The sequence below is a fragment of the Apostichopus japonicus genome, chromosome 10, assembly GCF_037975245.1.
Source record: "Apostichopus japonicus isolate 1M-3 chromosome 10, ASM3797524v1, whole genome shotgun sequence".
In the NCBI taxonomy this organism is placed as follows: domain Eukaryota; kingdom Metazoa; phylum Echinodermata; class Holothuroidea; order Aspidochirotida; family Stichopodidae; genus Apostichopus; species Apostichopus japonicus.
In genome coordinates, this window is record NC_092570.1 from 16994648 (window position 1) to 17016613 (window position 21966).

The 21966-nt window shown below is 38.3% G+C and overlaps 2 protein-coding genes and 1 long non-coding RNA gene across 7 annotated transcripts in view; 2 read left to right on the forward strand and 1 right to left on the reverse strand.

Annotated features, from left to right (window-relative positions):
* Positions 1 to 48: 48 nt before the first annotated feature.
* LOC139975456 (uncharacterized) lies at positions 49 to 1959 on the forward strand. Its single transcript, XM_071983453.1, has one exon. It carries the CDS (start codon positions 49 to 51, stop codon positions 1957 to 1959), a length of 1911 nt encoding a protein of 636 aa, XP_071839554.1.
* An 11288-nt stretch (positions 1960 to 13247) lies between these two features.
* On the forward strand, positions 13248 to 17404 carry LOC139974701 (uncharacterized). The gene is made up of 2 exons (XR_011795534.1): positions 13248 to 14489; positions 15319 to 17404. It is a non-coding gene; the product is annotated as an uncharacterized lncRNA (long non-coding RNA).
* A 777-nt stretch (positions 17405 to 18181) lies between these two features.
* The window catches only part of LOC139974700 (cytoplasmic protein NCK2-like), a 28683-nt gene continuing 24898 nt past the window's right edge, over positions 18182 to 21966 (reverse strand). For all 5 annotated transcript variants that reach the window (XM_071982029.1, XM_071982027.1, XM_071982028.1 and 2 more), the window contains one exon: positions 18182 to 21373. In XM_071982029.1, the coding sequence (XP_071838130.1) occupies positions 21170 to 21373 (204 nt within the window). In that variant the 3' untranslated portion in view covers positions 18182 to 21169. The remainder of the gene's footprint in view (positions 21374 to 21966) is intronic.

The following is a 21966-nucleotide window of genomic DNA, read 5'->3' on the forward strand; positions in this document are numbered from 1 at the left end:
TTAACGCTATTATCTGGGCACTAGTATTAACTGCCGTTCGTCACAAATATGGCCACCCAATTCCAAATAACCCCACCAGGGACATTTTCCTTCAAAAGTGAGGATTGGGAGCAGTGGATCAAACGATTTGAAAGATTTCGATCAGCGAGTGGGCTTTCAGAAAAACCATCAGTCACACAAGTGGACATGTTGATATACTGTATGGGGGAACAGGCGGAGGAAATTTTCAATAGTTTCACCTTTCCGCCCATTGTGGTTGTCACAGAGAGTGAGGGAAGTCAGAGTACACCTCAGAGTCCATCCTATTCAGACGTGAAGGACAAATTTCAAAGCCATTTTATTGCTCGTAGAAATGTGATCTATGAAAGGGCCAAATTCAATAAGAGATGTCAAATGGAGGGGGAGACAGTGGATGAATTCATCACTGGGCTATATAAGCTGTCAGAGCATTGTAATTACGGAACGCTAAAAGAGGAGCTAATTAGAGACAGACTTGTAGTTGGCCTCCGAGACTCCAGATTACAGCAGAAACTGCAGCTAGACAGCGCCCTCACATTAGAATCAGCAAAAAGGACGGCAAGACTACACGAAGTTGTTCGTAAGGAACACGAAGTTTTGACAGCTAAGGATCAAGTGCTGATAAACCAGACCAGCAGAAGGGAAAGCAGTCCCAGCACAAGGAAGTGTGGAAAATGTGGTTACAGTGCTAACCACACTGCGTGTCCTGCTAAGGAAGACAAGTGTAATAAGTGCAAGAAAATGGGTCATTGGGCAAGGTGTTGTAAAACAAAATACAAGCAGCATAGGAATTTTAGGAAACAGGCACAGGACCAAGGAAACCCAAAATTAGTTAAACCTAAGCCAAGAGCGGTAAAATATGTAGAAGTAGATGTCTCAGACGAAGACGATCCTGGGGAGATCAACTACACGTTTATTGGTCAATTGGACAATGGAAGAGCAAAGACAAAATCATGGACAATTGATGTTTATGTTAATGATGTCAAGGTAAAGTTTGCTATTGATACAGGGGCTGATGAATCAATCATTCCTGAAAGTATGTACAACAAGCTTAATTTAAACACTAGTTTAAGTAAAACAGATAAAGTTTTACATGGTGCTAATAAGTCTAGGCTGGAGTGCATGGGTAAAGTTGACGTTGATTTTCGAGCTAATAACAGATCCTCCAACCAATCTATGTATGTGGTCAAAGATTGCACCACAGCCTTATTTGGCAAACCAGCTATCGAAGCATTAGATGTAGTGAGAATTGTTAATAACGTAGAGGTGGAGAAACACCATCCAAAGTTATTTTCTGGTCTGGGGGTTATGAAGGGTGAGTACAATATCAAGCTTGCAGAGGGTTATGTGCCACACGCAGTCAATGCACCTAGAAAGATAGCATCAGTTCCTTTGTACAAAATAATTAAGGGTAAACTACAAAAACTAGAAAATGAGGGAATCATTTTCAAAGTAAATGAACCAACTGAGTTTTGCTCACCAATGGTCCCGGTCCCTAAGAGGGATAAAAAGGGAAATGTGGTGGACGTCAGAATATGTGTTGATTACACAAAACTGAACCAGTATGTGAAAACAGAGAAATTCATGATACCAAGTACTAGCGAAGTACTTAGTAGACTACCTGGGGCTAAGATCTTTAGCAAGCTTGATGCTAATTCATGGTTCCACCAAATTCCCTTGACAGAGTCATCCAAGCTTCTAACCACATTCATCACACCGTTTGGGCGATTTGCCTATAGTCGAATGCCATTTGGCATAACATCTGCTCCTGAGCATGCACAAAAGAGACTTGCTCAGTTACTAGATGATCTAGAGGGTGTTGAAGTGTTCATTGACGATATCTTGATTCATGCACCAAATCAGGACTTGCATGATGCTCGATTAGGTGAAGTCCTAAATCGATTAGATAAAGCTGGCATGACTCTGAACAAGGCTAAGTGAGATAAGTAAGAAATCAATTCAGTTTGTAGGACACATTGTTTCAGACAATGGTATCTTACCTGATCCTGAGAAAACCAAGGCACTGAGAGATATGCCTAGGCCTGAAAATATCCATGATGTACGTAGATTTTTGGGCATTGTGAATCAATTTAGCAAGTTTTCACCAAAATTATCGGATCTCAGTCAACCCATTAGGGAACTGCTACAAAAGGACAAGCAGTGGGTATGGAATGAACCTCAAGAAAGGTCATTTAATGAGATTAAGTTAGAATGCCTAAGCGGCACATGTCTTGCATTGTTTGATCCTAACCTGGAAACAAAAGTGGCAAGTGATGCTTCAAAACGAGGGTTAGGTGCCTGCTTGTACCAGAGGCAACAAGGAGGAGAGTGGAGACTAGTATTTTGCGCATCAAGGTCTGTTACCAGTGCTGAAAGCAATTATGCTCCCATCGAAAGGGAAGCACTTGGTGTTACCTGGGCTTGTGATACATTTGCAAACTTTCTTATTGGTATGAAGTTCAAGATTGAAACTGACCATAAACCACTAGTCTCTCTATTGGGTCTGAAAGATCTCAATCAGCTCCCACCAAGGATACAAAGGTTTAGAATCAGGTTGATGAGGTACAACTATGACATAAGTCATATCCCAGGGAAAGAGTTAGTTGTCCCTGATGCACTCTCTAGAGCACCCTGTGGCGAAATATCTATGAGTGACAATCTAGAGGGGGAAGTGCAGTCCTATGCCAATTACATTATATCTGAGTTGCCAGTTAATAATTCATATTTGACTAAGATTCAACAAGAACAAGTGAATGATCCTGTATGTATCAAGCTAATTGAATATTGTACAGATGGCTGGCCAGATAAACCACAATTGTCTGGGGCTTTAAAAGGTTATTACCCATTTAGGGGAGAAATTACATACAACAATCTCCTTCTAAGGGGCCCTAGAATCATCATCCCTAGCTCGTTAAGGTTAGAAGTCCTAGACTTCATCCATGAAGGGCATCAGGGGATTGTGAAGTGTAGAGAGCGTGCAAAGCAATCAGTGTGGTGGCCGGGTATCAGCTCCCAAATAGGTGACCTAGTGTACAAGTGTCACACGTGTGCCCACCAGGCTCGGGAGGTCAAGGAGCCCATGATGCCTTCTCAGTTTCCATCACGCCCATGGGAGAGGGTAGCAGCAGATTTGTATTATCTGCAGGATAGTACTTACCTATTGGTAGTGGATTATTATTCAAGGTACATAGAAGTAGCCAAGCATACTTCCACATCCAAATCATCTGATATTATCATGCATTTGCAGTCCATGTTCAGTCGTCATGGTATCCCAGATGTATTCCGTTCTGATAATGGACCACAGTTCATTAGCAGTGAGTTTAAGGCATTTAGTAAGAAATATGGATTCACACACATTACTAGTAGCCCTTTGTATAGTCAGTCTAACGGGGAAGCTAAACGAGCTGTCCAAACAGTGAAAGGATTAATTAAGAAGTCAAAAGATCCTTATCTAGCACTTATGGCATACAGAGCTACTCCCCTAGCAAACGGGTATAGTCCATCTGAGTTATTGTTTGGTCGAAGGATAAAGACAACCTTACCAGTTGCTCCTTCCCAGCTGGTACCCCAGATACCTGACAAGAACAAACTAGAGGCTTTTGAAATGAGTAAGCGTCAATATTTAAAAGACAATTATGACAAAAGCCATAGAACCAAGTCTCTTGAAGAGATACCACCAGGTACCCAGGTTTTTATTAAAGACATGAACACTCATGGGGTTGTAGATAGATTATTAGAGGAACCCCGTTCATATCTGGTGTCTTCACCAAGGGGTAATCTGCGAAGAAACAGGAAACACATCATCAACTGCAATCTTTGTAGTCATGATGGAAATCTTGTTGATTTTGAACCAAACATCAGTCAATATGATGAAAGTACTAATGAGCAAACTGAGTCACTAACCACAGGTCCTATTGCTCAACCATCAACACAGATGCAGAGTGAAACTTCTAAAGAGTTACCAAGCTATTCTCAAAGTAGCTCACCTAGACCTAAACAATATAGAACTAGATCAGGTCGATTGGTTAAACCAAAAACTTGGAATCTTGATTAGGCATGTTGTATGCTTGGGTTGGGGATGTAATGTAAGGATTCTGAAGAATCTATATACGATACTTATGTTCGCATTGTGAGCTATGAGATACAGCTGATGCAAGCTAGCAGATTGTGAACGACTTATTATCTAAGATCACGGAACCCGTAAAATAAAATAAACAGACATAACCAGAAGAATCGTGTTCATCTTTATTTATTGTTATTCTTAGTACCTGAAGGTCTAAGCGCATAACACTACACGATCGACACTAGCAAAGTAATGACATTCCTATGTAATTGCTTCTACTTTCACTTCCTGTGAAACTGCAGTCCACTGACACATTTTTGACGATTTATGCACCCAAATGTGGCACACGATATCGCCATTTTGAGTGATTTCTGTCAACTTTGTCACTTTAGTTATGTCATAGACGTAGTGCTTGTATTACTCGCTTGTACTTTCTTGCCGGTCAAGCAAAACGCCATCAGTTGAATGATTGGCTGCAGTATACGTCGCATGGCGTCATCCTTCCTACTTCAAATTCTATGGTGTTAGTATCCCTACAACCAAATAACAGATGTGTTCCTTCGGCAGTGCCCTGTAAGTCCGCATGCATGACGTCACATCTACAGAGTAAGCCTAGCTTACTACTTTACCATCACCATGTACGTACCAAACTACCGATTAGTAGGCTAGGCTAGTAGTATCGTCACATCTACAGAGTAAGCCTAGCCTACTAATATACTATTACCATGTACATTCCAAACTACCGATTAGTAGGGTAGGCTAGTAGTATCGTCACATCTACAGAGTAAGCCTAGCCTATTACTATACCATTACCAGGTACGTAGCCTACCAAACTAACGCTTAGTAAGGTAATGGTATCGTCAATGAACACGTTTTCACGCAGGCCGACCACCATGTTACTGAGTTTTAGTGATAGTGCAGTGATGATATTCCCCAGTACCATGACATTAGAAATAATTATACAGATGTTGGTTGAAGTAGCAGTTGGCAAGTAGTTATTCTGCAGGTAAAAACACCATTCACTGATGTCGCTAGTACTGTAAGGAATGTATAACTATAGGTCTCGATGTTGACGTCATACATGGTATTTTGGTCTTACAGGGCGTGTGGTTTCTTATCAGAATCTTCTTCTGTCTGTCCACTCGCAGAACCAGTACCTGCAACAAAACATAGTTGGCTTGAAAGCTATATTTTAGTGAAAACGTTTATCCAAAAACATGCTAAATACCATAGGATACTGATTGACTACTTCATGCGGATGACGTTTTCATCAAGTCTGGTCCTATAACAGGTGCGTATCCAGGGGGGGCGTTGGGGGCGCGCGCCCCCCGGGTAAGGAAAAGAGGAGAGAAAAAAAAGAAGAAAAAAGGGAAAAGGAGGGGGAAAAAGAAAAGGAGGAGAGAAAGGAAGGGAAAAGAAAGAGAAAAAAAAAGAGAGAAAAAGGAGAAAAGGAGGGAGTAGAAGATAGCCAAGACCTCGGGAAGAGAAAGAGGAACAGTCATAGTTAAAGCGCTGATCCCTATTATATACACAGGGTAGCCAGTGACAGATCAAGGATTACGGAGGGGGTGTGTGACTCACCCTACCCCTGACACCGACAACTCCATTTTTGACGTTTCCATTTTTACTCTCTCACTAATGTATCTATATAAATACTATATATGGTCTATCATAACGCGCGTGTGTGTATGGACGCCTTAAACAGTTGTACAATTGTGTTATATGGAACCAACTGTGGCTGGTCTTGAACTCGACCGAGTCGTCGGGGAACATGACGCATTTCGGGAAGGGGGCGACCGCCCCCCCCCCCCCGAAGCAAATTTTCTTTATGACATCGCTAGTAATTTCAAAATAGACAATGCTTATAGATGCAACTTACAAGGCCTGGGAAGTGTTATTTCCAGCGATCTGGGAGGCATTTTTGACCATTTTTTTTTACGCTTCGCGCCAACTGATGGTGGCGCTTCGCTTAGATAGTTTGCCTGCAGGCTTCGCCCCTCCCTTGACAATTACTCGCTACACGCCTGTTCGAATTTGTAAAGCAAAGAGCAGATATAACATCATATCAGTGAGCATTGAAATGCATGTTCCACGATGAACAGCCTCAAAAACTGTCTATGTGTGTAGTCAAAGGCGTAGGAGCCCAATTGGATTTGGGGCTGTAACGACTTGCTCGAAAAAAAAAAGCCAAAAATTTTCGCGCGCGGAGCGCGCGTTCAACATATCGATGCCAATATCATATAAGCAAGTATCGGTCATTACATTGCATGCCATCGTGTACCGCACGGTCCGTGAAAGTTCCACAGTATATCGCCGGATGCTAATGTAAACAACCAAATGTCTTATGTAGATGCAGAAAAGCATACAGATCCATTTAGGTCAAAACTCTCTTTTACAGTAGTAATGTCGGCCCAAGCTTAGAACTTTATTTTAATTACCAAGGAGATCATTTTTAAGCTATTCATTGCAATTTATTTTTCTTTCAGTAGGTGCCCGAAAAAATGGGAAACAATTTGGTTGCGGGGGGGGGGGGGGAATATCTGCTATTTTTTATATCCTTCAACCAAGTTTTATAATCGCCATTATAAGAGGTTGCAATATTTCTACACCAATAAACTAACTGTGTCGGAATTTTCCAAAATTTCCTCACCAACATTCTTCATCATACTTTCCTCTACTCGTGCAATTTTGACCTGTCTGTTAGGGGTTCAAGGAGGTTTTTCTATATTGCTTGTCCATAGATTGAATTTTCTGCAACATTATGGGTATGTTTTCAAGTGATTTTTATTCACGAGAAATGTGAATTTTCAAATTCTCAACAAATAATGGGCTGAAAACCTTGAAAATGGGGCTTTCCGATATTGTGGGCCGTGACGTAGAATCACCTACAAAAGCAATGATCCATAGGACATGCAATCAGGTCGAACATGCCACTGGTGACAATCTTCAAAAAGGTTATGGATGGAAAAGAACTTTTGGGAAAAACTTGGTCCTCAGACAAAAGTGTACATCTGGTTGCTCATTTTCAAGCCCGAGAAGTGCCATTTCCGGTGATCTGGGGGGTATCAAAACCAGAAATTTTCTTGTACGCTCCGCGCCAACCGATGGTGGCGCTCCGCTTAGATAGTAATTCGCGCCCCCCGGGTTAGAAAATCCTGGATACGCGCCTGTATAACCTGTTCCAGATAATTAAAAACCTTGAAAACCAACAGGATTCCAGAGCCTTGGGAAAATTGGACTGGAAATATAGTTTTAAACATTGTGAGGGCACAGTGCTAACATGTAGCCTAGAGTCCTACTATAGGGTCTCTAATGCAGCCTAGAGTTCCTTTTCAGTATAAAGGAACTCTAATGTAGCCTAGATAAATTGGGGTGCAAATGCTGAAAGGCATATGGTAAATGGGATCCTTAAAGAAATCACAACCGTTAAGTTGCTTAATTGTGGCACAAGGCAATTTATTTGATGAATTACTAAACATTACTTCAGATATCTTGCCTCCTTTTTAAAGACGTCCCGTTATTTGCCTAATGAAAGCTACATTGCAGTTGCAACAATTCTGCTTGGGTCCTTACGGACAACAGTCCCACTAAGACAGACTTGCGCATATAGCACCTTTGCAGTCCCCATTTCTCGCAGCAACACAATTATCCATTAACACACATAATTTATCACCATTTATCACCATAATTATATCATCATTAATCACCATTGTAGGAAAAGCCTAAAATCAAAAGCCGGCTGAATATGGGGGTGGGGACCAACCCGCACTCCCTATTTGAAGCATTTGGTTGCACCTTTGCAGTCTTCATTTCTCGCAGCAACACAATTATTCATTAACACACATAATTTATCACCATTAATCACCATTGTAGGTTAATTCGTATTCCCTCTATTTTTACGGAAAACCTATAACTTTTCCCCCAGAAGGCAAGTCTGAATTTTTCCCAGTGGAATGTCAAATGATAAATTGTCAAGATGGAAGTGAAACCTTTTGACAACGAACCCAATACCTTTTCAAAATACGGAGACTTCCATGAAGTACGCAAAAACCCACAGAACATGTTTATCAGCGCTATTAACCTATATGAATCAACGTTCATAACATATATAGGCCTACACCAATGCTCATAAGGTTATATGCTCGACCGCTCATAAGGCTGTTTGCACCAAGGCTCATAAGGCTATATGCACCAACGCCCGTAATCCATATAAGCCAACGATTATAAGGCTGTATATGCGCCAACGCTCATAACATATATATATATATATATATATATATATATATATATATATATATATATATATATATATATATATATATATATATATATATATATATATATATATATATATATAATAATGGAATAATAATGGAAATCTTCCTCCTATTTACAACTCATATTTTCATTATAGATATAATATGCATCATTACAACACTAGATCTATGTATTCTCTAAACATTCCATATTCACGAACTAGACTTAGACAGTCCCAGATTCGCTCAAGTGGTGTTACTCTCTGGAATTCATTCTCATCCAATCTCACTGAATTGAATATTACTTTATATACTTTTAAAAATAGGTTGAGGAAAAAATTGATGTCGACTTCATATTACATATAATTACATGCATATTTAAACCATTCTTTAATGTTGCTGTTATTCTTTTGTAATTAGCACATTGCTAATTATTTTCTTTATTTCTTTTCCTTTCTTTTTGTAAGGGGTCAGACTCGAAAAGCTTTGCTTATTCTCACTCCTCTACCCATCATATGTATATATATATATATATACTGATTTTTGCATTTCATTTATTATATGTAAGTATATTAATTTACTATTAATCATGTTATAAAATATAAATTAATGTTGATGATGATGATGATGGTACAAATAAACTTGAAACTTGAAATATATACACCAATCCTCATAAGGTTATATGCACCAACGCTCACTAAGACTATATGCACCAACGCTCATAACCCATCGGCCTATGCACCAACGCTTATAAACTATATACATTAACGCTCATAACCTATATACACCAACTATCATAAGGCTATATGTACCAACGCCCGTAACCCACATACACCAACGCTCATAAGGTTATATATGCACCAACGCCCATAACCCATATGCACCAACGCTCATATCCTATATACACCAACAATAATAACCTCTGTGCACCAACACTTAAACTATTCCACGAATAAACTTGACAATAGTCTACACTGTATTACTATGTATACTTGTAAAGACGGTAATTTATTATATGATAACGTATTACATTTTGGTAAACAGAAATGAAAAACGTAACTCGGGATGAAGAACTTTAAAGTTCCATCACAATAGGTATTCAAATTCTGTATTCAAATTAAGGGCGATTTACAGCTGTACGCGGAAGGGGTGGATCAGATAAGATCCAACAGTGCCACTGTTAATTAGCAGTAAAATCTGTCATGCTGAATCAAATCATTTTGAACAAAATCGAGGAATGTTTCAGCAGGGAGTTGTTTTGGAAACAACTCCCTGGTATCAGCAGCCTTTTAGTCGCTGACTGCAAGTTGATTGAAGATGGCGCTATTTTAATATATCATGAAAGCATTTCATAAAAAGTTGTGATGTCATTTGTAAGGTTCTGTAGACATGACAATGATGCTCATGCGTATTATACACACAAGAAAAGACTAGCCATCACCATAATCCCATGTGAATTAAGCCATCAGAATCCCTGGTTTAAATCCCAGATGAGGGCGTCGTAGTATTTGAGTTAAAGCTTCATATTCCCTGATTTCAATTGATTAGTTCTTATCTAGTTAAGGTTTCATCCTGGGAGGGTGGGGTTGCCAGGTCTGTAGAAGCCTCCAGTGTTCGAAGTATTTAAGTTTCCCAAGTTGTCTTTAAAGCTTCTATTCTGTGTATATTCAACTGTAGCCGGTGCTGTGGCCTAGTGGGTTAGGGTGGTGGCATTTGAAGCAATGAGGCTTAACAATCGGGAGGTTACGGGTTCGATGCTATCCGGCCGGATCATAGTAAGGTTGGTATTTCATTTAAGAGAAAACTACGGTTTTCCCATCTGAAATGAGATTCCTCATTCGAAAAGATTCCAAATTTGAGTTATAATGTTGAATATGAAGCCACCCGACGTGTAAGTTGTATTCCATGAGCCCTTGCGGGCTTCTCCCACATTTGTGGTCGCTTAAGCATTGTAAAAATAACTGCTGGTCATCATCATCATCATCATCATCATCATCATCATCATCATCATCATCATCATCATCATCATCATCATCATCATCATCATCATCATCATCATCATCATCATCATCATCATCATCATCATCATCATCATCATCATCATCATCATCATCATCATCATCATCATTATTATTATTATTATCATTATTATTATTGTTATGATTGTATTATTATTATATTGCTTGCAAGAGCCGATCGGGCTTGTCCGCCCCCCCCCCCCACACCCTCTCTAACGCATTGATTTCAGGTATCATAATCGATGCATGAAGCAAAGCTGTTGAATATACGACTTTTCAATGCGCCCTCACTTTGGTGCAAATTGAATTGATGCTGGGAGTATAATTGCAATCTGAAAGCGCGCCCTCTTCTGAAATTGCACACCCCAACAAAAATTATTTTCCTAAACTTTACTTTCGTTTCCTAAAATGGAAGAACTAATTGGAACGAATGTCTTCACTCGGTCAACAAAGCATGTGAAGACTTCCAAAATTATAAAAGTGGAAATAATATACGAATCGAGGATGCGTTCCTTGCATACACGAAGGAGTTCGTATAATATATAAACATGAAGGGAGGACTCGAATAATACCTATATATTATGTAAATCATTCAACAAACGTTGAGGAAAGAGGTTCCTCCTGTTACTAAACTTTGCTTTAGATATATGTTTATATAACACGTCGTTACCTCTTGATCAGTGGGCTAGTCGTGGATAATATCCGATGTTTAATGATTGAATAAACCAGAACTTGAAGATATATTAGGACAACTACGGTGGTCCTGGAGGGTCACCGTGGCATAAGATGTAGAGTATACTGTGATTTAATTGCCGAGTTGCCGTGGTGAAATTCAGCAAACTTTACAACAAGACAAAAAGATGGAAACTGTTGTGATATGGAGTTGTAATATCAACAAAAATAAAATCTGCATTCGGTCTCCCAACTGAACGTCTTACCAATGCATGACCGTGACTGAATATGGAAGGCCATGGGGGCCAACCTTTCCCCTTCTCTCCTTGCGAACGCCACTGAAATGGAACTTAGTTATCAGGTTATTGTGTTTAGTATATGTTTCTGTTCCCAGGATATCCTAAGTCTTTTCTGAACATTTTCAATGTGACGAAGTATATGTCGTTTGTTTGTGCTTCTCTAAGTGATTCCTACTGTCATAACACATAAGACATTCTTTATAAGGCACATATCTCCTTATCAGTTAAATGCATTCTCATGACACCAAAATCCGTGATTGTAAAAGTGAAACAGTAAATTCGAATTTTCTTTCCGCAATCACAATGTATTTTTGCTGTCATGGGTGACTATAATTACTTCATTGGACATATGATTTGTTTGCTGAACGTTGGTAATCAGCTATGCGTATAACAAATACTCGAATACGCCCCCTGCATATCCTGGTATTAACAAAAGAATGGTTTTATTTGTCAAGGGTTCACCAGGTGCTTATCCAGGGGGGGCGTTGGGGGCGCGCCCCCCGGGTAAGAAAAAGAGGAGAGAAAAAAAAAGAGAAGAAAAAAGGAAAAAAGAGGGGAAAAAAGAGGAGGAGGAGAGGAAGGAAGGGAAAAGAAAAAGCAAAAAAGAGAGAAAAAGGAGAAAAGGAGGGAGTAAAAGAAAAACGCGAAGACACCGGGAAGAGAAAGAGGAACAGTGACATCATTACAGCGCTGATGGGTAGCCAGTGACGGATCAATGATTTCGTAAAAGTGTGACTCACCCTACCCCTTACACCGACAACTCCATTTTTTGACGTTTCCATTTTTCTCTCTCACTTATGATCTATATATATATACTATATATGGTCTATCATAACGCGTGTGTAGAATTGTGCTATGAAACCCACTGTGGCTGGTCTCGTACTCGACCGTGTCGTCGGGGAACATGACGCATTTTGGAATGTGGGCGACCGCCCGCCCCCCCTCCCACATTCAGCATTTTTTTAAATGATATCGCTAAGTAATTTCAAAATAGAAAGTGCTTAGAGGCAACTTACAAGGCCTGGGAAGTGTCATTTCCAGCGATCTGGGAGACATTTTCGGCCAAATTTTGCTTGTCCGCTTCGCGCTAACAAATGGTCCTGGGTAGTGCCATTTCCAGCGATCTGGGAGGCATTTTCGGCCAAAATTTTCTTCTACGCTTCGCGCCAACCTATGGTGGCGCTACGCTTAGATAATTTGCCTACAGGCTTCGCCCCTCCCTTGGCAAATTCCTCGCTACGCGCCTGTTCGAATTTGTAACGCAAACAGCAGATATCACATCATATCAGTGAGCATGAAAATGGCGGTCCAATTATGTCAAAACTCTCTTTTACATTAGTAATGGCGAATTAGGGGCTGCACCCCGCCGCGCAGTGGCGGAGCGTCCATACGGTCAGGGGGCGGACGCCCCCCCCCCCCCCTTGACGGACTCAAATGGACTGCTGGCGCCTTTTTCAGCTCTTTACCACTTTTTACTTATTCTAGATTATTGACTTTTTTATTACGCTCTCATCTGCTTATTGACATTTGTCACATTTTGTTGGTGTAATTTGGCGATGAAACCTTATTCTTCGTATATCTGCAAATTAGCCAGGCCCGGAAAGGGTCATTTCCGGCGATCTAGGGAGTATCTTTACTCAAAAATGTTCTGTACATATATATATTTATATATATATATACATATATATATATATATATATATATATATATATATATTTTTGCTGTCATGGGTGACTATATATATATATATATATATATATATATATATATATATATATATATATATGTATATATATATATATATATATATATGTATATACATATATATATATATATATATATATATACATTATATATATATATATATATATTTATATATATATATATATATATATATATGTTTACATAGACAGTGTATGTGTAAGTCTTCATACTCACACTTAGTACCATGGTACTCACACCAAAAGGAACTCTGCTTGTACTCATGCAGTTGTAGCCGTACGTCAACACACATGCACACAAACAAAAAAGGAACAAAATAGGCCATATGTATTTTAATCGATCTATTTGGAGTTGCATGATATTTCAAATGCTAAAAAAACTGAGGTTAAAGGTTATTATTTAGGCAGTATACATAAAATAGCTGAACAGTGCCTTTAGCCAAACTATAGAGCCTCTCAAAAACTGATTCAGCTTAAATGTGCATTAATAATTTAACAATGATATGGTGCTTTCTCAACAATGATATATTTCACAACACTCATCCATATTTTATAGCTTAGCTTTTATATAAAGAGTTGTTGGAAATGAGGGCCACTTCTCGAAATCCTCTGTATTTTGACAGTACCTGGCAATATTAGACAGATACGCTCTTGGATCCATGACAGGAATACATGTTGCGTGACATCTTGGCTACAGTAACTGTTTTATCAGCAGGAATTCTCCTTAAAAAAAAAAAATGTGGAAACTTCATATTTAAGGATACAGAGTGTTTTATTTTTAGAATTGGTTTGGATTGGGTTAATCGTTCATTTTGTTAACCAACAAGGAAGGTAAAATCAAATCAGGTCAACCAACAGCCAATTAATGGTTTGTATGTATCAATCGATGGTTTAGGGCATGACCTCATTACATAAAGACCTCAAACATAGACTCTAATCATGATAACAATACAACACAATGAGGGTTTGCAATTCATGGAGGTTCACAATATCAAAACCTATACAAATCACACCTCATCATGAATATCGTAAGCAATTTACCTCACCAATGAGGTTCCACAGGACATGACCTCATTACATTAGACCTCAAACATAGACTCTAATCATGATAACAATACAACACAATGAGGTTTTGCAATTCATGGAGGTTCACAATATCAAAACCTATACAAATCATACCTCATCAAGAATAGCATCAGCAATATACCCCACCAATGAGGTTCCATAGGACCTCAAACATAGATTCTAATCATGATAACAATACAACACAATGAGGGTTTGCAAATTCATGGAGGTTCACAATATCAATACCTATACAAATCACACCTCATCATGAATAGCATCTGCAATATACCTCACCAATGAGGTTCCACAGGACATGACCTCATTACATAAGACCTCAAACATAGACTCTAATCATGATAACAATACAACACAATGAGGTTTTGCAATTCATGGAGGTTCACAATATCAATACCTATACAAATCACACCTCATCATGAATAGCATCAGCAATATACCTCACCAATGAGGTTTCATAGGACATGACCTCATTACATTAGACCTCAAACATAGACTCTAATCATGATAATAATACAACATATTGAGGGTTGCAAGTCCATGGAGGTTCACAATATCAATACCTATACAAATCACACCTCTTCATGAATAGCATCAGCAATATACCTCACCAATGAGGTTTCATAGGACATGACCTCATTACATTAGACCTCAAACATAGACTCTAATCATGATAATAATACAACATATTGAGGGTTGCAATTCATGGAGGTTCACAATATCAAAACCTATACAAATCACACCTCATCATGAATATCGTAAGCAATTTACCTCACCAATGAGGTTCCACAGGACATGACCTCATTACATTAGACCTCAAACATAGACTCTAATCATGATTACAATACAACACAATGAGGGTTTGCAATTCATGGAGGTTCACAATATCAATACCTATACAAATCACACCTCATCATGAATAGCATCTGCAATATACCTCACCCATGAGGTTTCACAGGACATGACCTCATTACAAAAGACCTCAAACATAGACTCTTATCATGATAACAATACAACACAATGAGGGTTTGCAATTCATGGAGGTTCACAATATCAAAACCTATACAAATCACACCTCATCATGAATAGCATCAGCAATTTACCTCACCAATGAGGTTCCACAGGACATGACCTCATTACATTAGACCTCAAACATAGACTGTAATCATGATAACAATACAACACCATGAGATTTGCAAGTTTATGGAGGATCACCAGTTCGATACCCTTACAAATTACCATAGCATACATTAGTTCATTCCTGATGCTGAACTTAACAAGTGTTGTAAATCTGAAATTGACTTCTTGCACAAAAACCACCAATTTATTTTCTATGCTGCCATGCATTCCATATGTCGAGCATATTATTTCGGATAACTCAAATGTTGTCTAAAAAAACTTAAAAAGAGACCGATTTCACAGAGGAATTTCAAATCCTCACTGCATAATATCAATGAAAACTAGTACAATATTGTTCTACTTTTACATTTAGACTTGTACAAAACAAAGTAGAGAATGAAGATACACAGGTCAATTTGATACAAACCAGAAAATGCCTTGAAATGCCTTTCTATCTCAATGAAAATTATATATCACTCTCCTAGGGTATAGCTGAGCATTAATTGATTCAACCGTTCTTATACACACTAGAACCAAAATATGAGATTGTAGGCATTTACATAGAGAAGCCTGCAGTCATATTCAATAACCACAGACCCCCGAAAAAATTATTAATATTAATAATAATAATAATAGCACACGTAATAAGAAATCTAAGTTTCTTCGTTCAAATATACTGCTTAAATGTATCGATTTGTAAGGTAAGGCTTTGTCTAAAATTGACATTTTTCAGCCATGCAGCCTCCAGACGAGCTCTTAAAGGGACATATTAGCTATAAATTAAAGGAACATGAGTTCCGTTTGACACTGTGTGATTCACACATTGTTTGATTAACAGGTACGACAGATATTCAATGTTATCTTTTAGCTTTTAACATTAAATGACAACATCAGTGCGTTACAGTTGCGCAGTAATTTAAGACTATGGCTTAATTTTTACCTTAGTCAGTTACATGATTTAGAATCATCTGTGATAGAGTAAACAAAACAATAAAACCAAGAGGCAGTGGTGCTACAAGTCGAGACACTCCTTTTTACTTAAATCCCAGCCCCCCCCCCCCACCGTTAGCACTGATGCTACATGCAAAACTGTGCAGTGAATAGCAGAGCAACAATATTGAGCATATTGAGGAAAATCAAGATGATGCTGATGATGATCAGGATGAAGGTGTGATTGGTTAGAAGTTTGCTTGGTCGTGTCATCATTCGGTCGAGTACCCTCGACCCTTCCCCCTTGGGAGGTGGGGAAGTGACACCAATCAAAGAAAGACATAAACGTTGCCTATGCTTTACTCTCCAGTACAGAAAGTTTGGCAAGAAGACACCTCTCCACCCCCCCCCACCCCCAAAAGTAAACACACACTTCCTTCTTAAGGTAATTCTTGCCACTAGAATCTCTGCTATTTTAGTTACCAGCAGTTTTCTTCTAAAAATCCTCCGTTAGTTTGTTGTATGTCCATACCATACACTGAGAAGGGTAAATAGAAAACCAATGGACAATGTTCTTCCCTCTGGTCAGTGGCCTCATGAAGGGCACACCAAAAGAAAACAATACAATTTCTGACATTTCTTGCAACGGCTTTTAAGATGCACATTGTTACGGCTCCTCACCACATGCGAAATGGACGAGCGAATAAACCCGTCAAGGACGTTAAACCAGATGTGTGTACCAATACTAGAAGATGCTGAGAAAAACGCAGTAAAAAGTATGAACAGTGCGACAAAGAAACTCACATACAGACAGACGGATACAAAGAAAGACAGATTCAACGGAATATTATGTAGGGGAACATGTTGAAAGATACAAAATGTCTGCATACTGCTCTTCTAACATCATACCGAGCATCGGATTACACTGCAGGAAGGTCCGAGAGACCGTATTAACGAGAATTACCTCAGACTTTTAATATATAAACAATAATTACACCAAAGGTAATGCTGACAAGTAGATAAACAAATTTGAGAAATTTAAACAAAATATGAGAAGTTTTTATGAAGCAAAATGTTGATTGCACAACCTACAGCTACTCAATGTACCTTTGATATCAAAAAGAAGAGTGTCGGTTTCAAAAGAAATCAAGCCTGTCTATAAAAGTATCTCTTCTTTTCATGCATGTAAATTATTTTTTTGCATTGATTTTTAACAAAAAAAACAAAACAGAGAATGGAAACTCGGATGATGAATGCTATAAATGATGTTATAGAAGCTACAACGGCCTATACGTTTATTCGAAAACTCTAGCACAGCCGAGCCTCGTAAACAGGTTTCTCCTGTTTGTTCCAATTACCGTTTCATGAATCAATGTCCTGTACAGTGACAAAATTTCCTGATAACGTAAGTAGCTTCGACTCCTTCACAAAGTAGTTAGGATACTAAGCTGTCAGGCAGGAGCAAGCAGTTAATTCATTACTTCCCAAGTTGTGCAGGAAATGTGTAAAGGGTCGAGGTATTAAGCGTGGGCTCAAGGGCGAAACAGGAGGCTGCGTTAAAACCTCTGTGGATGTTTCGTAATTGGATAGCACGGCCGAGTGAAGGGACACAGCTTTTGCTCATCCTAGCGAAAACCTGAACACCACATCATAATATCTCTGCAAATAAATCCATACAGAGAAACTCTAATCCTTTGAGTCATATGAATATGAACAAAAGAGAGAAAGAAAGATATTCATCGAAAAAGGTGAAATTGCACAGCTGACTGAGAAATTGATGACAAATGTTGTGACTTGCAATTCTGAGAAAATAACTACGAGAAGACACATGCGAGGATCATAGCGATGAGGGTGAAATATGGATGTTGATGTGAACAATTCCAAATGGTTGTGGTTATTTTTATACGACAGTGGTCAAAACTCTACAATTAGGAGTAGTAGGGAGAAGGTCAAGGTACTAAACTCAAACTGATTTTTGCTTCAAAAACTACTCTTTTTTTTCCCCCCCCCCCTTTTTTTTACAGCAAAACGGGAAGAAGGTGGCAGTGGCTGTTTCTACAAATACTCAAGCTACAAGCAAATACAAATTTTCAAGTTTTTGTAAAGGATTTATAATAACTATTTGTATGTTTAATAAAGGCATTGTTTACCCTCATAATTCAATGCTGTGAAATGTCAATATTCCATAATGGGTTATGTTTACAATTCACAGATGAATGATCTAGGAGAATATCAAGAAGATGGACATTTAAAGTAATGATGCACAAATTCATGCATATTTTCTTCATTTTTTTTAGTATTTACATTATTCAGTTTTAGGAGGAGGGATACCATTCTCATGCTATTGAATATGTGCTCAAGTACACACAAGTACATACACAAGTACATACACAAGTACATACAAGTCCATAAACCACATTTAAAGTTTCCTCTTCAAACCTCTTGATAACCTAAATAACAAGTAGGTAATTTTGGGGTAACCAAGTACTTTTGGACTAATGGGGTGGAGTGGGTGGGAGTGGAGTGGGGAGAATTCAATGAGTCAAGAATATTGTAAGCAGCAAAATGTCTATCACGCACACTAAATGGGTCTTCCAAGCAAGATGTACACTGAATAGAGATCACAATTGCTCAGTAAGTTGTATAAAGATTGTAAACAAATCTCAATGAATGAACTGAAAAAAAAATACCCTGTGAATCAATTCCTCGAAAAAAAATGTTACACATCATCTCCATGGAACAAGCAAGACAAGGTCACCTCTATGTGTGAAATACACAATATAAATTCTTATCTTTTTCAAACTTGTTTCTTATTCTTTTTAATATTTATCTCATCAATGCTGAAATATCAGGCTTACACTGCAGTACATGCCCTTTGTGCAACTTAAAGATTGCACTTCCTTGTGGATACAACCCAACTGTGAGCATAGGTACAGTACAGTGAAACAGTTGTCATATTTGCTGTGATTCCAGCAGCTTCCCCCTAACTTGAACTTGACCCACAATGTCTTGCCTCATCAAAACACCATATTTTCCATCTCTGGGTACAGTAATATGAGTAGGAAAATTATCTGCCTGTCTGGGAGATTATACAACTACTTTAAATGATTCTTTGATCAATGGGTGAGGGCAGGAGAGGCTGCCCCTTCATCCAGTAATCACACCCTAGCTTCATATGATATAATCAAAGAATATGGCAGGGATGTGAAATTTGAGCGAAATCTGTCTTTGGTCTACGTGGAAACCAACAACACTGTGAAAATGAAAAAGATTTAATTTCTTTCCCCTTAGATGCATGGCACTTAGTCGCTGAGGGTTTTTCTTGTAAAGTTCCCTTGTTGCTTTAATGTTATTTCTAATATCTAAACCAAATTTATTTAATATTGTTTGACAAAATCATCAACTATTTATGGATTTTTGTGATCATTCATTTAAAGAAAACAAAAACATGTGGCAAGACTTTTCATACACAGAATTTCTGTGACAAGTTTCCCAAGTTTATGAAAGTTTTGTTTTGATTAAGCATGGCCTATTGAGCTGTCTTATAATATAAAGTGTTTCAGTCATGTAAAGTGGTGCAGAATTCTTTGAAGTTTTATATACTTCAAAACATATCATGCAATATTACTTACAAGAAACTTTTAAAAGAAGAGATACACAGTTTTGTTGTACGTTACGACACTATCGAAGATATTTGCCAGGGTACTAATGAAATAACTTGTCAGATATACAATGCAAAACAGAATGCCTCACATAAGAGCTACAGTAGATACATATAGTAGCATCTTTTATGCATAAATCAAATTTGGAATATATTTAATGAGACAAAACACCTAAAGGAAGTGAAGAAAATAATTCCAGCGTTTTCAATCGATGTAAGATATATTCCAGGCCAAAGTATATCTCGTATACTTTAAAGCAGCATATTGCATTTGTTTGGCAACTTTTATACCAAACCTACTGAATTTCTTTTTTTTCTTTTTTTCTTCAAAATATGAAGAATAAATATATGACTGATGAAACCAAGACATCATCCTAATTTTTTTTTTCCCAACAAGTGAAGGTTCATCAGCCATTCATTAATGATTCCAATTTGCTCTTCAAATGATGGGTGAGGGATAAGAAGAGGAGATGAGATGAGAGGAGAGGAGAGCAGAGCAGAGCAGAGATGGAGCAAGGAAAGTATGAGAAGTGAGAAACGAGGAAATAAGGGGCAAAGAGGGAGCAAAAAAGAGAGGGTGATAATTCAGAAGGGGGGGGGGGGCCAAGAAAAAAGAAGCGAAGAGAGGAGAGTGGTAGAAGTAGAGGAAAGTATTCTCCTGAGAAGACCTTTGAGCTTAGTGTCATTAGGTTCATTTCTATCAGCAAACTAGCATCCTGGTGATGGAACTATATTGCATCTTTAAAGAGATTACTTTACAATTTAATCCATCAACACCATTTAATAATCCATTAAACATTATGGCGGTCCAATAATGACCTTCGTTAGAATAGCAAACTCAAACTCTATTACAGATTAAAAGTTAAAAAATGATACAATTTTTATGACCAAGTTTTGTATAATATTGAAGAAGTCTTCCATGGTTGCTTGCTGACATACTGAAGCCAAAAAAAAATCAACAAAAAAACGGTCAAATTATCTCTCTCCTACAAAAACGGAGATATGCGTGATATCAATTTGCCGTTGAAATAAAAACCAAGTTTCCCACTCTTCTTCGTAGCACTGGGTTGTCTGCAGATGGGCACCTTTTCTACACTGTACAGTTAAACGTCCATTACAAACTGAATGATATTACTGGCCACTACTGGTTGACGGTTTCATAAGCCATTTACGAAAAAAAGATTATTTGTCGTCTATTTACATCAAGTATATGTATATATGTATGGCAGAGTTTCAATGGTGACAGGAGGTCCATCACCGCGGTTTACCGAGGAGGCCACCGGGGACAACCGGTCCTGCACCAAAACACAGAGTCTACAGAGTCACCGCATGTCAAGAGAGGGGCAACGGGTTCGTCAAAAATAGCCTTGTCGTCTCGTTAGTGAAGATAGGGTGATTTTTATAATGTGCCACAATGTCGTCTAAATTATCAAATTTCTTCTGTCCAATGAGAAACCTTGAATCTTCCGAGCCGACGTGTACTTTGAAGTGCTTGACCCTATCGGCACCCTTCACGGAGATAGAAAAGTCACCCCTCTGATGGAAGAAAAAATTGAGAGAAAATAAAAGAAAAATTAAAATTAAAATGAACTTTCATTGCATTGAAAATCTGTAAAAATGAGGTCTTCTGTGTGATTTGTCTTTAATGGATAATAATGATATAATTGAAAATAAAATATTCATAAATGAACTTTCATTTGCATTGAAACTCTGTCAAAATGAGATCTTCTTTGTGATTTGTCTTAAAAGGATAATAATGTGGGCGCGAAGCCGCGAATTAGTTTTGATATCTTTTAATCTGACCAAGGGTACTCAATAAGTTTCACAAAGGCCAAATACCACAAAACGTAACGGATTGGGTATTTACGAACGACGAAAAAAACCGAAATATCCTGTAAGAAAAGACGCGTGTACAGGCTTCTGGATGATAGATTATTTACGTAGGAAGATACTGACCTTTGAGTGGGTCATTGGGGGCGCAGTGCAAGAATGTTGCCGGCTCTTACGCTAGAGCAGATCCGAGTGCGTATGTAGAGGAGAAGAGTAAGTGAGGAGTGATGCAAACCTCTCTAAAGAGAACAATCAGTACATACAGTAGTCTTGCACTAATCAGGTATGGACTCCATCAC